At 42.2% G+C, this 17,456-nt stretch overlaps 1 protein-coding gene across 1 annotated transcript in view; it reads left to right on the top strand.

The window, feature by feature from the left end:
* LOC308391260 (integrin alpha-M-like) overlaps nt 1-10,552 on the top strand; it is a 33,683-nt gene extending 23,131 nt beyond the window's left edge. The window contains exons 19-30 of the mRNA XM_080873836.1: nt 7,292-7,365; nt 7,734-7,872; nt 7,954-8,052; nt 8,165-8,244; nt 8,331-8,417; nt 8,512-8,581; nt 8,663-8,761; nt 8,859-8,939; nt 9,363-9,473; nt 9,586-9,699; nt 9,778-9,888; nt 10,038-10,552. Of these exons, the coding sequence (XP_080729962.1) occupies nt 7,292-7,365; nt 7,734-7,872; nt 7,954-8,052; nt 8,165-8,244; nt 8,331-8,417; nt 8,512-8,581; nt 8,663-8,761; nt 8,859-8,939; nt 9,363-9,473; nt 9,586-9,699; nt 9,778-9,888; nt 10,038-10,136 (1,164 nt within the window). The 3' untranslated portion in view covers nt 10,137-10,552. The remainder of the gene's footprint in view (nt 1-7,291; nt 7,366-7,733; nt 7,873-7,953; nt 8,053-8,164; nt 8,245-8,330; nt 8,418-8,511; nt 8,582-8,662; nt 8,762-8,858; nt 8,940-9,362; nt 9,474-9,585; nt 9,700-9,777; nt 9,889-10,037) is intronic.
* The last annotated feature ends 6,904 nt before the right edge of the window (nt 10,553-17,456 follow it).

The following is a 17,456-nucleotide window of genomic DNA, read 5'->3' as shown; positions in this document are numbered from 1 at the left end:
TTAGTATGGCTGGCTCCTTTCTCCAACAGTGCACTCACAGGCAGCAGCTGCCCCGCCCCCTCGCTCAGTCGCTTAGTGCCTGAGCTCGGATCATACCAATATCAGGGGGGATTCACGCACAGTCGTAAATTCTCACAGTGTGCACTATGTGCTTCGAATATTGTGTGTACTTTTTGTTTTATACAGTTGTCAGCAAGGCATCTAACTATGAAAAAATTACACTCCAAAAGACCCCGGGCTTCTGACAAAACAACCCGGGCTTAAGCCCAGTAAGCCACCCCCACGCTCCGCCCCTGCACCAGATGTCACCAAAGAGGACTGTGTTCAAACGCGTTGAGTAACGAGTTTGTGATTTGTTACAGACAAAATAGTATTTTACTTATTAAACTTCGTGATTCACCCAGCAGTAGGGGGTGACTATTATTGTTCTTCACGGCCTTGTGCAGTGGTATTTCCTGCATAAAAGCTGTACCAAGAACCTTTCTACTTTTACCTTTACTTTCTCTACTCTACTTTTGCCACTGATGAGAAGTTGTGCAGTTCTCACCTGCTTGAACAGTAGCAAACAAATTTTACATTTTGAAAAAAAGAACAAATTCAAAATACACAAACATTCACCTTATTAAAAGTGCTTCTGTCTAAGATCAGTTTCTTGGCTGAATTGAATGAAGAATATAAACAAAAATTATTGTTCCTGGTATAAAGTACCACTACTTGGAAAAACACACAAACTGGCTGCTGTTCATTAGCAACCAGCCATTGTTCCTCTTGGGCATCGTGCATTAATTAGTGACTAAAACAGATGCTTGTTTTATTTTTAAATTGGAGTAACATGAAGGCAACCTGTCTACCTGCAGAGAATGTTTGTGGAGTTGTCAGATGACTTGATATCACAGTTACAAATGTTCTAATTATTACTATTTCTGATCATTTTTCTATATATTTTTTTAAAAAATTGTTTGTCTCTCAAAACAAAAACCAACCAAAATATCAAAAGGTATTATGTCAGTGCCATACAATATTATTTATTATAACTTTATTTCTGAATTTTCAAAGTGTACATTACCAGTACTTTTATCATGTGATGAAATAACCATCTCTGTGGTACCATTTGTCATCATATCTATCATATTGTTCCAGTGAGAAATGCAAATATATGTAGTATAGCACCTTGGAGAAACAGTGAAAAGGTAAGAATGGCAAAAAGAATCTGAAGGAGAAACAGAGGCTGCAGCCTGACTGCTCATCAGTTTGTTACCTGTTGAAGATTAGGGTCTGGCTGCTAACCTGAGGTCGACATTCACCCAGCAAACATCACTCTGGGTACCGTACTTGGCTAGCTTAGCATCAGCATGGTGTCTGTGCAGGTGATTGCGAAGAGCTGAAGTTGTGTTAGCAGCATGATTCTGTCCCTAATGCAGTTTACACTTTACCATCAAGCTCCCATTCTTAATAAATAAAAGTACTGTCCATATCCATGCTGTAGATCTGCAGCACATACTGTAACTGAAATCAGCTGATTGTTGTGCAAGTATAATTTGAACAGATGAGTGAAATCCCGAGGCAAGCAGACTAATTCCAAGGAGCTGAAATACTAGGAACCCTTCTTGATTCCCTCCTCTATTCACTTCATTGACTCCTATGTCCATTTAAAATCCTTGTTTTGCTTCATAAAACACTTTTTTTTTAGTAAAACCTTTAAATCATGTAAAACTGCTACCCCAGTCTCTCAAACGACCTCACATCAGATCCGGTGAAAGCTTTTTGAACTGTTCCCACAATTAAATTAGAAGTGTGCTAAGGGGGGATTTCTGTTACTGTGGCTCTGTGTTTACATTCAAAACAGACTCAAACAGCCTTTAATTCTTTACAGTTAGAGCCAGTGTTGGGACTAACAAGTAACGCGTTACAGTAACTACGTTATTATTGTGGTAACGAGCACGGTAACTAGTTATTATGCCAAAATCAGGAACGCGTTAGTCGTTACTGGGATTTAGATAGGGTCGTTACTCGTTACTTTGTGTGGTGGGTATCGCGGAGCTTCCACAGATTCAGTAACATTAGCAAGTGGTGGAGGCCAGCAGGTGGATGAAGGAAAAGGGAGGCAGAAGGAAAAGAGACCCGAGGCGGCCGCCGGTCCAAGTGTGAACTGAACTTCAGGTAAGAAGTTATGACCTGCAGTCTATCTGGGTCAGATATAAACCAAGTTTAGGTGGAGTTTATTTTCGTTATTCTGACTTTTTCCGTACTGCGTGCTAGCTAGCATGACGGAGTTTCTATACAGCTGGGTGGTGCTATGAAGTTAATGATGTTGAACTTTATTTTGTTCATAAGTTATTAGAGTTGCCAACCGTCCCGTCTGGTATTCAGAGAAAATATTACGCGTTTCTTATTGAGGTGAAAAGGAACAGTTTGTCCCGTAATTCAGCTACAATGAAAAAGGCACAAAGCTGGAGTTATTCTGTGTCTTTGCTGCACAGCTGCCTCTTCTTCTTTCATTCTCCCCCCTCCCTCTCCCGTTTCTACTTCAATCATGAAAACTGATCAATGATCAGCTGATCGGCTCTCTTGTTTGTTTATCGCTCACTTTGCGCCGAAAGAGGAAACCAGCCGATGTCGCGCTAAACAACAGCAGCACATTTAAGCTTGATCAGCTGTTGTTAGAATTTATTTAATATTAATTTCTAGTATCAGCTGATGTTTGCTGGAGCCACAGCTGCAAAAAAAGCTGCTGGTCATGATATGGTTTGGTTATCTGGTGAGAGGGAAACATGAAGATGAAACCAGGAGATGTCCTTACTGAATCATCAGAGCTGAACAGGTGATGGAGAAACAGGTTTACCTTTTAGGTGACATGAATGAGTTGAAGGGAAGTTATGAACTGTTTCTGAGAGACAAATAACCCCAGGATCCTTTTTTAGGTAGCTGACAGCTGGTAACTGTGCAGGTGCGGATCTAGCAAAGTGTTGCCAGGGGGGCATGTAGGGCATTAACAGGGAAAGGGGGGCACAAAGAAATACTTTTCTTTCTTATTCTCATTTAAAATGTCTAGCTTTTAAAAAATAATTATCTGAATCTTTCAACAAACGATTGATAGATTGATGCATATATACCATCAAAACAGTGTACATCACTGTCACAACAGTGTTTATTTTCATTCAAAGGCTTTATGATTTTTCCTATAATGGTGGGCTAGTCTCTAGTCAAAATGCCCGGGCCAATTTTCTGTCCCAGTCCAGCCCTGTATGCAGCTTATCTGCAGTCTGGTGTTGCCTACATCTTCCTATTCAGAAGGCAGAATTTCTGAGTTCTGAGTACAATCGAAAGCACCACGACTGCAGTTTTTGTGTTGGATGTAAAAGGCGCACATGACTCTGTGACGTAGGCTAGAATCATGGCAGCAGTCAATGACGGTCCAGGCGTGGGATTTCTCTCGTGGAAATATGCACATTATCTTTTCCTTTCTATTGGTAGGTGGCACAGTGCACTTGTGGCAAGTAAGCAAGCTAGAAGACTGGCAAAGTTATGGAAGAAACACATTAACAAGAGAATTCTGAGTAAAACCAAAGTTACTTTCCCTAGTATCAAATCAAATCAAATCACTTTTATTGTCACATCACATGTGCAGGCACACTGGCACAGCACATGCGAGTGAAATTCTTGTGTGCGAGCCCCACAAGCAACAGAGATGTGCAAACACAACAACACAAACGAGCAAAATACAAGAATGGCCAACCTGAAACTAATAAATATATGTACAATATATAATAGTGTATGCATTTCTGGATGTGTATACTAAATATTTTCCTACGTGTGTGTGTGTGTGTGTGTGTGTGTGTGTGTGTGTGTGTGTGTATACACATTTTTACAAATTAAATAGTAAAAAAAAAAAAAAATAATAATAATAATAATAATAAAATATATAAAATATACAGAGTTGAATATGTGCAAAACAAGTGGCATTTATATACAGTGTGGAGTGCATAATGTTGAAGTTCCAGTAGTGAAGCTGAGGTGTCTATGACGTGTTCAGCAGTCTGATGGCCTGATGGAAAAAGCTGTCTCTCAGTCTGCTGGTACGGGACCGGATGCTGCAGAACCTCCTTCCTGATGGAAGCAGTCTGAACAGTTTATGGCTGGGGTGACTGGAGTCCTTGATGATCCTCCCCGCTTTCCTCAGGCAGCGCTTCCTGTAGATGTCTTGGAGGGAGGGAAGCTCACCTCCAATTATCCGTTCAGAGCACCGCACTACTCGCTGGAGAGCTTTGCAGTTGTAGGCGGTGCTGTTGCCATACCAGGTGGTGATGCATCCAGTGAGGATGCTCTCAATGGCACAGTGATAGAAGGTCCTGAGGATGCGGGGGCTCATGCCGAATCTTTTCAGTCTCCTGAGAAAGAAGAGGCGCTGCTGCGCCTTCTTCACTGTTTTGTTTGTGTGTACTGACCACGTAAGATCCTCAGCCAGATGTACACCAAGGAACCGGAAGCTGCTCACTCTCTCCACAGCAGCGCCGTTGATGGTGATGGGGGTGTGTACTTCTCTGCACCTCCGGAAGTCCACTATCAACTCCTTTGTCTTTGCGACGTTGAGGGTGAGATGGTTGTCTTGACACCAGTGGGTCAGGGCGCTGACCTCCTCCCTGTAAGCCGTCTCATCACCGTTGGTGATAAGACCCACCACTGTAGTGTCGTCCGCAAACTTCACAATGATGTTGGAGCTGTTAGTGGCTGTGCAGTCGTAGGTGTAGAGTGAGTACAGGAGAGGGCTCAGTACACACCCCTGTGGAGCACCAGTGTTCAGTGTGATGGGGGATGAGGTGATGCTGCCCAGTCTGACCACCTGGCGTCTGTCAGACAGGAAGCTAAGGATCCAGCTGCAGAGGGAGCTGCTCAGTCCTAGATCCTGCAGTTTCCTGTCCAGCTTCGAGGGAACGATGGTATTGAATGCTGAGCTGTAATCTACAAACAGCATCCTCACATACGTGTCTCTCTTCTCCAGGTGTGACAGGGCAGTGTGTAGTGTCAGGGCTATGGCATCATCAGTGGACCTGTTGTGGCGGTATGCAAACTGTAGAGGGTCCAGTGAGTCGGGTAGTGCAGAGCAGATGAAGTCCCTGACCAGCTTCTCGAAGCATTTGCTTACGATGGGGGTCAGGGCTACAGGTCGCCAGTCGTTCAATGAGGAGATGGTGGAGGATTTGGGTACAGGGACGATGGTGGCCATTTTGAAGCAGGCTGGGACTACAGACAGAGAGAGGGAAAGGTTGAAGATGTGCGTGAACACTCCAGCCAGCTGAGCCGCGCATGACCTGAGGACGTGGCCGGGAATCCCGTCCGGACCAGTAGCTTTGCGTGCGTTCACCTTTCTGAAGCACTTCCGCACATCCTCCTCAGACACAGTGTGCGCACTGACGTCATCCGCGGTGCGCACACTGTCCGGTCTCATGGTGTTCGCTGTGTCGAATCTAGCGTAGAATACGTTTAGATCCTCACACAGAGAGGCCGTGGTCTGCGGTGTGCTGGTTTTCCCTCTAAAGTCTGTGATCGTGTTTAGTCCCTGCCACATACTCCGAGGGTTGTCAAACTGTTGCTCCACCCTGTCCCTGTACTCACATTTGGCTGCTTTGATCGTCTTCCGGAGTTGGTAATGTGCGTGTTTGTAGTCCGATGTGTTCGCGGAGGCAAAGGCGGTGTTCCGTGCCGCGCGAACATCTCTGTTAATCCAGGGTTTTTGATTTGGGAAGGATTTGACTGTTCTGGATGGGACGACATCTTCCACGCATTTCCTGATAAATCCACAGACTGAGTCTGTGTATTCATCAATGTCTCTGGCGGCCACGTGAAACATTTCCCAGTCCGCGTGATCAAAACAGTCCCGCAGCGCAGACTCCGATTGGTCCGTCCAACAGTGCACCGCCCTCTGGGTTGGAGCTTCCTGTTTCAGCTTCTGCCTGTAGGCGGGCAGGAGCAGGATGGAGCAGTGATCTGATTGGCCGAATGGGGCGCGGGGGAGGGCTTTGTACGCATCCCGTAAAGAGGTGTAACAGTGGTCGAGTAGCCGGTTTCCACGTGTGTTGAAAAGGATGTGTTGATGGAGTTTTGGTGAGACTTTCTTCAGGTTTCCCTTATTAAAGTCTCCGGCTGTGATAAACGCTGTCTCTGGGTGTGCGGTTTCCTCGCTGCTGATCGCGCTGTACAGTTCCCTGAGTGCACGGTCAGTGTCGGCTTGTGGGGGAATGTAAACAGCCGTAATAATCACTGCTGTAAATTCCCTCGGTAGCCAGAATGGCCGGCACTTAATCATCAGGTACTCCAGGTCCGGTGAGCAGAAGGATTTGACCGGGTGCACGTTCGCATAATCACACCAGCTGTTGTTGATCATGAAACACACACCACCGCCTCTGCTTTTCCCAGTAAGATCCTGTGACCTGTCCGCGCGGTGCACAGAGAACCCCGGCAGTTGTATTGCGGAGTCCGGTACTTTGTCCGATAGCCAGGTTTCTGTGAGGCAGATCACGCAGCAGTCCCGCATCTCTCGCTGGAATGAGATCCGTGCCCGAAGCTCGCACAGCTTGTTCTCCAGAGACTGCATATTAGCCAGTAATAAACTGGGTAACAGTGGTCTGTAAGTGCGCCGTCTCAGTCGAACCAGAAGGCCAGATCTTCTCCCTCTGCGTCGGCGTTTGCGGCCTCCAGGGCCAGAGAACAAAGGCGTCTCAGGTGAGATGAATGGGGGGTCTGCAAACGGAGCGTCCGTGTTGCAAAACTTGAACTCCGGAAAGTTATAAGAAAGACCGTCTTTTATGTCCAGTAAGGTTTGTCGGTCGTACACAAGGAGACAAGTGCTGCTCGTGAAAAAATAAAGGAAAAGTAAAATTAAACACAGAAGAAAGCCGTTGCTTGGGGGAGCTCGCGACGAGGCTGCCATACTCGGCGCCAAAGTAACGAGTAACTTGAAGTAGCTGAGTTACTTTTGAGAGAAGCAACTAGTAATGTAACTAAGTTACTATTTTAAAGTAACTTACCCAACACTGGTTACAGTTAATAACTGTGTTTTTATGTGAATGTATTCACTTTTGTTTTCTGTCTTTGTAAAGTTTTATTTTGTTGATTTTGTTGCCTGTACACACCTGCCTGTGTGGTGGCACATAAAATGTATATATAATGAAAAGTGTTAGATAAATAACAGTTAAAACTATAAATAGAATTGTGTTTGCATCACCATAAAACCACTTATTTAGTCTTTAAATAATGTATAATGTGTACTTTTTCATCATGCTCTCTTCCACAGTTAGGGTTTGAGATCAACTGTGGCACTGACAATACATGTGTTGATAACCTTAAAGTGGATTTCAACTTCACCAGGTGAGGCACAGTTACAAAACTTAAGCTTTGCTTGTGTGTCTTGTTTTCTTCAAATGTGTTATTATTTGCAAGTTGTATGTAATGTCACTTAACTTGTCCTTATTCAACCATCATTATTATTTTTGAAACTGATGACACTCAGTTGTTTTTTTGTGCTAACAAGCAAATATTAGAATGTTAACTCAGTAAAAAGGGATGATTTCTTTTTACATTTAGCATCAGTATCTTAGCACAGCCATTTTTACCTTACCGTTTGAGCTGAAACATTACATGGTTAATCAAAGCTCAAAGTAAATTATATTTGGTATACTCTGACATTTGTCTTGTCTTGTTTTCATTTATTCTCATCCGGCTTCATACCCTCCCAGATCAGAGGTTAAAGTGGGCATTGATGAGCTTTTGAATGTCACAGTCACAGTGGAGAACAGAGGAGAAAACTCCTACAACAGTCGTGTTATTCTCACGTACCCAGCTGGACTCTCCTACAGGAAGTTCACCATTCAGCAGGTAAAGCATCAGAATCAAGTCTGTATTAGTTGATGTGCCGCTCTTCCAATTCATCCAGCAGTGATTTTGTTTCTAACAAAGGGAAGAATTGAGTGCAACTCTTTGGACAGTGAAGCTGGTTTATCACGAGGAAGGACAGACTGTACTATTGACAAGCCAATTTTCAAGAGCAAAACTACGGTTTGTTTTTTAAACTGCATGTGTACAGAAAATCTTTTATCTCTTTGTTTTTTCTGACTTTTGCACAATTTAAACACAAACAAGTCACGTTCATCTCTCTCATTCAATTAAGGCTTCCTTCATTGTCTCCTATGGGATTGACACCAACAGTCAATTTGAGAGGGAGATCTTTGTCACTGCAAATGCCACCAGGTAATGTTTCTTTGGTACAGATACTCTTAATTTATGCTACAGCACCACAGATACAGAACAATGTTTTCTTTTCTTTTCTCTTTCAGTGGAAATCAGGAGCATGCACCTACAAGTGAACACTACCAAAAGAAATCGATTGATGTAAAATACAGCATTTTTATGACATTTGAAAGGTGTGTGTTGTTATGTTTGTAACAAAAGAAATCACACAGTAACAAATGTTCTATTAAATAATGTTTATTTAAACTTTAAAATATGTCTGTTTAGCTCACTCAGCTATAACAATTTCACATTTGGGAAGAACGATTTGAAGAAACCAGTCCAACAATCAGTTAAGGTAAAATATAACTTGTATATTTTTCATTGTATGATTTAGACCTAACTCTAATTCTTAGCTGTCCTTGTCTTTATTCTTTAGGTTACAAATGATATCAGAGCACTTAATTTCACTGTGGTGATCAGGGTTCCAGTGAGGCTTGGTGAAAAAGACATTTGGGTGGATTTGAGTAGCCTACAGGTAATATATATGTAATATAAATAGCTTAAAACTTTTGAATGGATGGAGACATGTGGTAAATTTAAGACCAATAAAACTTAAATTGAATGTATTTCAGATTCCAGATTGTCAGAAAGGAAATGATGAAGAACCAAGGGGCAGAGATTTTGTTCCAAAGATAAAAAAGAATAAAGTGGTGGTAAGTATGCATCTGCATTTTACCCATTCAAATGGGGCGACCGTGGCTCAGGGGGTTGGGAATCGCATCTGTAACCGGAAGGTCGCCGGTTCCTGGTCGTTGTGTCCTTGGGCAAGACACTTTACCCTACTTGCCTACTGGTGTTGGCCAGAGGGGCCGATGGCGCGATATGGCAGCCTCGCTTCTGTCAGTCTGCCCCAGGGCAGCTGTGGTTACAACTGTAGCTTGCCTTCACCAGTGTGTGAGAGTGAATGAATAGTGGCATTGTAAAGCGCTTTGGGTGCCTTGAAAAGCGCTATATAAATCCAATCCATTATTATTATTATTATTAAATGTAACCTGATTGCAGATTTGAACAAACAAACAAAAACACATTACACTGGCTCACAGCATGTGTTGCATCTTCTCTTCTTTAAATCACAGGACTGCTCTGTAGCCACATGCAGAGTGTTCAAGTGCAACACGTTCCTGGAAAGACTGCAGAGTACGACGTACAAAATCTCTGCCAACATTAGTTCACGATGGATACAGCAGGTAACTGGAGGGATTATTGTTTTAAATGGTTGATTAATACATTTTTTAACAACAGTTTCTAAGCATGTACTAGTAACTAGGTTAAATCTTTAAGCTTTACATTTTTTCTTAGATTGGACTTCAGTCTGCTAAATACCTCTTGACCAGCACAGCCAGTCTGGAGTATGACAAAACCCAGTACATCTACTTTTCAACAGGGTCTGACAACAGTCCTCCTGTTCGCAGGGTGTGTACACATTATTTTCTCTTGTTTGAGTTATTAAGAGCTTCTTTGTTATCAACATCCTGTCACTTCATCCCTCAGATTGAGGCAGAGGTAGAAGTTTACCCTGAGCCAGATTTCACCAAAGAGATCGTTGGAGGATGTCTGGGAGGGTTGGCTTTTCTGGCCTTACTCACAGCTGGCCTGTATAAGGTGAAAGACTCCTCTTACACTTTTTCAGTTAATCGGTTATAAAGGTTTTAGAGAACATATCCTGGTTATTATATTTACTCATATACCTTGAATATTTTCATTCATTTTTAATGCATGATTGTTACATTTGGGCTTTTTTGCACTCCTAGGCTGGATTCTTCAAGAGCAAATACAAACAGATGATAAATGAAAATGCTGCAGATGGTCCGAGTCCTGGGACTGATGCAGGCACAACCCTAGCAGAGTAACAAAGTTCACATATGTAGTTGTACATTTAACTTATATGAGATCTATAGTTTTAGGAGTGAACATGGTACGTAGAAATGTCCATTCTACTACATTTGATTCCTCAAACAAAAACAGCTTGCTGTGTCTAATATCACTCATGCAGTTTCCTCACTGGTGGCCAAAACATTGAAAACAGGGTCACAATACTATATTTTTGAGGAATCCTTCTGCTCACGTTTCAATTTACATTACTCTAAACATTGTACAGTAAAATAATTGTCATCCCATTATGTACTGTAAAACTTATCAAATTCAAAAGATATAGTTAAAAAAACTTTGCTTGCTTTAAAAAAACTGAACTTGTAAAATGTGACTTGCTTTGTTGATAAAAATGGACAGGGTATGCGATTTTTTTAGCTTTGTGATGTGACTTATAATAAAAAGTATTTCTCATATGCCAATGTTTGTTATTTGCAGTATGTAAAAATATTTTGTTTTTGTTTTCATATGACTACGTTATAATCCGGTTGTTCAGTCTGACGTTACTAGCCGTGTCTGGGTCTAAACTCCGCTGCAGGTCCATATATCAAACGATCACTATGGCATTACTGAGAGTTGAAAAACTGTCTAAAGTCTTTCATCTTTAATAAAATGATCAGCGTTCTGCTCTACCAGGTGTAACAATTGAGTTTAACATCCAGGCATCCATGAAAACGGAATTTATGACATTTAACGGAGTTAGAAGTTAGCAGGGAGTTAGCTCGCTAGCTTCTATCTAAATACAATATAGCATGTCTTGACTGCGGGGTTTTGGAAACAAGTTAAAACGTACAGCTCTGCTATCACTTCCAGCATAAATGAAGACAGAAAACTAAACAGCAGTGACGTTTGTAGGGTTACTGAAGTTTGGCTAGCTGGTATATAATGACGCTAGCGACACAGCTATGTTAGCATAATATAAACAAGCTAACTTTTTTTCCACTCGAAGTTACCGTGAGTGTTCTCGGTGGTCAGGAACAAATGTAATCGCATGGCAGGATGCTGTAAAAGGACCAAACTTCAGGCAGGAGAACAACTGAGATAATCCATCCACAATACGAGGTTAGTCATTCATATACTGCTGCATGGGCTGGGCTGTAGTTACATCCTAAGGTTTTAAAAACTGAGCTTAAATAAATGATTAGTGGTAATAAAAGCCGAGGAGGTCAACAGTGATCACTGACTGTTTTAGGAGCTTTTTGAGATCAAATAGAAGAAAATACATAACATTAAACATGTTAACAACACAAAAGCCATATTAAACGCAGACTACTTTAGACCCGGAAGTAGCATTCGTCGCGTCATCACTGAACAACCGGATTAGAAAGATAACAGCAGTTTAAAGTAAACATATACTCGTATCATAAGTTTATTTAAAAAAAATTCATTATTATACAACATAATGTCATCTTGTCTTATAATGTCATCCAGGTAAGGAAATACTTACAGGAAACATGGAGAGACGTAGACATGACAACACAGGCTTGATAACATTAAACACACAGACAAGAAATACAAGTCATACTGACACAGAGGACAAGAACAGACTCACACAAGGGGGCACTCAGCTAAATCCTAACTGATAATATCAACACAAGACTTAACATATTTTCAATATGATACAAGAAATCAAAAATGAACTCAAACTACTGTGTCGCAGACCCAGCCCCTGATACACAGAAACAGCAAGCCGAAACAACAATATTGCAGACGTGGAAGCAGAGCAACTGTGGACGGAAGTTTTGGCCTGTCTCAGCAATGCAAAGCCCCCAGCATCCAACATCAGCAAGAGAGGAAGGCACTCACATCACTTAGTAATGACAATAATATTATCATCCTTCCGGCAGACAAGGTGCATGGTTTTGCTAAACCTGGAAGAATATTATAAGAAAATTTTGTTGAACCCCTAAAACAAGACCTAGGAAGTGGTTACAGGAAGAGGGTGATAGATTGTCTGAACAATGCAGTGCTGCTCACTGGACCTCATCCCACAGCCTATACCCAGGGGAAGCTACACCAAGTCTGTATGGTTAACCAAAGATGCATAAACAGGGTGCACCTTTAAGACCAATTGTCTGTATGATTAACTCAGTCACCTATAACATCTCAAAATTTCTGGCTTCCATCCTCAATTCGTTGGTTGGCAGCTCTGAACGCAACATCCAAAACATCTTGGATTTTGTTGAGAAGGTTATAGATGTCGTTATGGAGGCAGACAAAACCATGGTCTGTTATGATGCGTTGGAGGAAGCTCGTAAGAGATTACAGGATGAACCCAGCTTCAGCAGCAGGACCACTCTCAGCACCGACCAAGTGTGTTTGCTCTTGGAACTGTCAGCATAGCTGGACTGGCCATTGGGCATACCGGGCATTTGCCCGGTGGGCCGCTGGCAATTTTTTGTTTTTATGGGCCGATGGATTTTTTTTTTTTTTTAGGGTATATATAATGAAAGGTGTTGGATTGGCCAATTGGTCATGATCGACTCTGGGCTGGACCAATTACAGCCGAGGAGGCCGGATGCACCCGCCCCCGATTTTTTGTCCCAGTCGAGCCTTGACTTGACTTGACTCTCATCATCCACTGGAGCACAAACTGGGTGTCATTAGGATGCAACAACACAGAGCGAACACAGATGCCTACAGACACAGCGGCCAGTGAAGCAGAAGAACATCATATCAAGAAGGCCCTGAGTAAATGTAGTTATCCCAGCTGGACATTTGTCAAAGCTGGGAAAGCACCTAAAGAAAGCTCCAGGTGATCCAGGAGAGAAGGACAACTGCTGTTTAAGTGAAAACCCTTAGTGTCAGGAATATTGATTCAGTTCAGTTTTATTTATACAGCCCTTAATCACAACACAGTCACCTCAGGGAGCTTTATATTGAAAAGTAGACCCTACAATAGACAACATACAACAGTTGAGATGCATTTTCTCTCAACACTGCATCTCTGTGGGTTTGAAACCCTAAAACATGCAGCATTAAAATAGGGTCTACCCCTAGAATCTGGTCCTCCGGCACAAAGTAGAGTAATATAGGAGGATTGCCATGATTTATACATTGTATCATATATACATACATTAATTGAATTGAAAGCCTTTATTGTCATTATACATGCTATAACGAAATTGGAAGCAGCTCTATAAAAGTGCACACATGCTTAAATCACATTGTAAAAACTATACAATAATTTAACTATACACTTACTATAAATATAAATGTAAATACACAGTACAGTGCTGACACAGAGACAGAAAGGCAGAGAATTGATATTTCAGTGCAGATTACTTTTGTGCAAGTATGATGGCTTTGGGGAAGAAGCTATCCTGGAGTCTGTTTGTTCTGGCCCTTATGGATCTATAGTGCCTGCCAGAGGGCATTAGGTTGAAAAGATGGTAACCGGGGTGGGTATGTTTCTGGCCCTACTAAGACAACGGGAGTTGTAGACGGCAGACAGGGGGGGCAGGGGGCAGTCGATGAGTTTTTGTGCTGCGTTTACCACCCTCTGCAGTCTCTTCCTGTCCCTGGCGTGCCACACTGTCATTGCATAGGTCAACAGGCTCTCAGTGGTGGATCTGTAGAAGGTCACCAGCAGCAGTTTAGTTGCACTTTCCTGAGCACCCTTAGGAAGTGTAGCCGCTTCTGGGCTTTCTTGACTAGGGCCGTGGTGTTAGCTGCCCAGGAGAGGTCTGCAGTGTGGACGCCAAGGAATTTGAAGGACTCCACTTGCTCTACACATTCTCCGTTGATGTGCAGTGGGGGCAGGGGCAGTTCTGTTCCTGAAGTCCAGGATGAGTTCTTTGGTCTTGGTGATGTTAAGTGCCAGGTTGTTTGATGCACACCATTCTCCTAGTCTCAGGACCTCATCTCTGTAAGCCACCTCATTTCCTCCTGTGATCAGCCCCATCACTGTTGTGTCATCAGCAAATTTGACAATGCTGTTCTCTGGGTGAGCGGGACTGCAGTCATCTGTGTAGAGGGAGTAGAGTAGTGGGCTTAGTACACAGCCCTGGGGAGAGCTAGTGCTGAGAGTGTGAGGGGAAAAATAACATACAGTAAAAACATCGAAACTACAATATTTTCTTTAGATGCAGAAAAAGCATTTGACAGAGTTAACTGGAAATTTCTATTTGCAACTTTACACAAATTTGGTTTTGGACCCTCTTTCATTAACTGGTTAAAAATATTATATAATTCCCCAACAGCTTGTGTTAGAACAAATGACCAGACATCCTCCAGCTTCTGTCTCTTGAGGGGCACCAGGCAGGGATGCCCACTTCCCCCTTCACTGTTTGCAATTTTTATTGAACCACTAGCAGCAGCAATTAGACAGAATTCAGTAATTAAGGGCATAAAATGCAAGAACGTGGAACATAAAATCAGCTTTTATGCGAATGATATGCTACTTTTTCTCCAAAACTCACAAACCAATATCTCTGGGGTGATTGAATTGATGAACTCTTTTGCAAGACTAACAGATTACTTAATTTAAATGGTCAAAATCTACAGTCCTTCCAATTAATTGCTCCTTCTATAATTCTTCTTCTACACCCCTGCAATCAGTAAATATAAAATATTTACGTATTAATATTTTTCCCAAGCTTGCAGATCTAACTAAATTAAACCATATCCCACTTTTAAAGAAAGTAGAAGGCGATCTGGCTAGATGGAAATGTTTACCCATATCACTCATGGGAAGGGTTGCTGTTATAAAAATGATGGTCTTGCCAAAAATAAACTATTTATTCTCAATGATCCCAACTAAACCGCCACAAGATTGGTTCAGATCTCTAGATTCATATATGTCCAAATTCCTTTGGAAAGATAAACCACCACGTATAAGCTTAAAAACACTACAAAAGACCAAGGATAAAGGAGGATTAGAACTACCTAACTTTCAGCACTACTTCTTAGCCAACAGGCTTCAGTTTATCTCAGGATGGCGAAAACATACCCTCTTAGACGAACCTTGGCTAGATGTAGAACAAGCACTTTGCAATAATCTAGAGATTTCAGACCTACCATTTATCAGCTCAAACATCCAACGACATGAATGCTTCAAAAGCGTCAGCATCAGCTCTTCTCTGACAGCATGGTGGGAGTTTCTAAAATTGACGGAGTCTTCATTAATCCCATGCAAACGTACACCTTTCTGGAATAACCCTGACATATTACAAAACAATAATATGATTAATTTTCCAGATTGGAGCTGTAAAGGAATTAAATACTTAGAACATATATTAGAAGGAACAGACTTTATTCCATTTGACAGATTAGTTATACAATATGAAATCAACAAGAAAATATTTTTAGAATATCAACAAATTAAATCCATAGTAAAAAAGAAATTTAACCTCAGTCAAGTTGAATTACAAACACCACCAAGTGCGGTACGTTTTCTTACTCTTAAATCCCCCAAATTATTGTCTAAAATATACAGAACACTTTCTAAAACAGATGAATCAATATCCCTTCCTATTGCAAAGTGGGAAGCAGATTTATCAGTCAGCTTAGACCAAAACTTCTGGTCTCAGATTTGCTTAAAAAGCTTTAAATTGATTAGAAATCCCAGTCTGCAATTAATACAATACAAAATACTACATAGAGTGCACTATACAGGTCACCGGATGTTCCAGATGGGCTTTACATCTTCCGACAACTGCTCACACTGTCAAGGCAATACACCAGACAATTATATCCACGCTCTTTGGTTCTGTCCACCAGTGCAGAAGTTTTGGCGCGGGATATGTGAAGACTTATCAAAGTGTCTGAAATGTAAAATTCCAACCTCCCCTTTAGTGTGCTTGTTGGGCAAATTGGATGATGTCACTACAGAAACGAATACAGTCCACATGTTTTTTTTGTGGAGGTTGGGACGGGCTTAGGGCGTCTGGAGAATCCCTAGGGACATTATCCCTGGAGGGCTTAACCCGGGGTTCTGATGTGATGAGCAGTGTTAGTTTTCCGCCACACATAGTGTTTTGCATTTTGGCCAAAAAGTTCCATTTTGGTCTCATCTGACCAGAGCACCTTCCTCCACATATTTGCTGTGTCCCCCACATGGCTTGTGGCAAACTGCAAACGGGACTTCTTTTGGTTTTCTGTTAACAATGGCTTTCTTCTTGCCACTCTTCCATAAAGGCCAACTTTGTGCAGTGCACGACTAATAGTCGTCCTATGGACAGTTTCCCCCACCTGAGCTGTAGATGTCTGCAGCTCGTCCAGAGTCACCATGGGCCTCTTGGCTGCATTTCTGATCAGCGCTCTCCTTGTTCGGCCTGTGAGTTTAGGTGGACGGCCTAGTGGAATTCCAATAAAACTGATTCATGTTTGTGGCTGTAATGTGAGAAAGTTCAAGGGGCCTGAATACTTTTGCAAGCCACTGTATACGCTAGATCCTGTGGTGTCGTAAATGAGAAACATGGGTAGGACATGATGGAAACATTGAGCTATTGTAACTAACACCTATCAAACATTATTGCATCCCACTCCCACATAACCCATAACTACTGACCAGTGGCGGTCCTAGCCTGTTTGGCGCCCTGGGCGAACACTCCCTCTGGCGTCCCCTCTGGCGGAATTATAAAGTGGAATTGTAAAGCGCTTCGAGGGTCTCAAAAAGCGCTATAGGGCTTTGGAGCATGATGTCACGGGGTGGGCGTGGAAAGGATTTTGGCCCGATCCGTCATTTTGGGGGTCTAAACAAAGCGCAAGCGAAAAAGGAGCGAAGGCACACACGAAAGCCATGGTTCGTTCTTGCTGTGTGGTCGGCTGCAATGTTCGATCGCACGACCGGCAAGAGAATAAGCTTGAAAAGGGTTTGTCTTTTCATTCTTTCACAACCTGGAAGCAACATGAGGCAGCTCGTGTATCGATGTTACCAAACGAAGGCGTCTAGCCTGGATAGCAGCTGTGAGATGAGCTGATATCCAGTTCTCTTCCATCTCCAAATATCTGTTGGTGCTCCAGACATTTTCATTCTGGTAAGTTCTAAATATGTTCATATCACTCTTTATAGCCTATTAGTTTAATTTTCAATGCGCTCTGAGGTCATACCAAATTAGAACAAACATCCTACTGAGTGATTTTGCAGAACTACCTTCTATTTATAGAATTGCTAATTATTTGGCATTATTGCAGCAAACCAGCCTATGAAATGGATGAAACATCATGACTGGGTTCCAGCGCTACACAAGGGACCTGCTTCAAACATGCCACCATGCCAATCAGATTACTTCTTCCATGTGAGGGTGAAGAGGTGACCCTTCTGGATAAGATGGTGAAGGTTTGCTGCCGTTTGGTGA

The sequence above is a fragment of the Rhamphochromis sp. 'chilingali' genome (assembly GCF_963969265.1).
Source record: "Rhamphochromis sp. 'chilingali' genome assembly, chromosome: 22".
NCBI classification, from domain to species: Eukaryota; Metazoa; Chordata; class Actinopteri; order Cichliformes; family Cichlidae; genus Rhamphochromis; species Rhamphochromis sp. 'chilingali'.
Note: the sequence above shows the minus strand (reverse complement) of the source record. Positions and strands in the feature narration are given on the sequence as shown.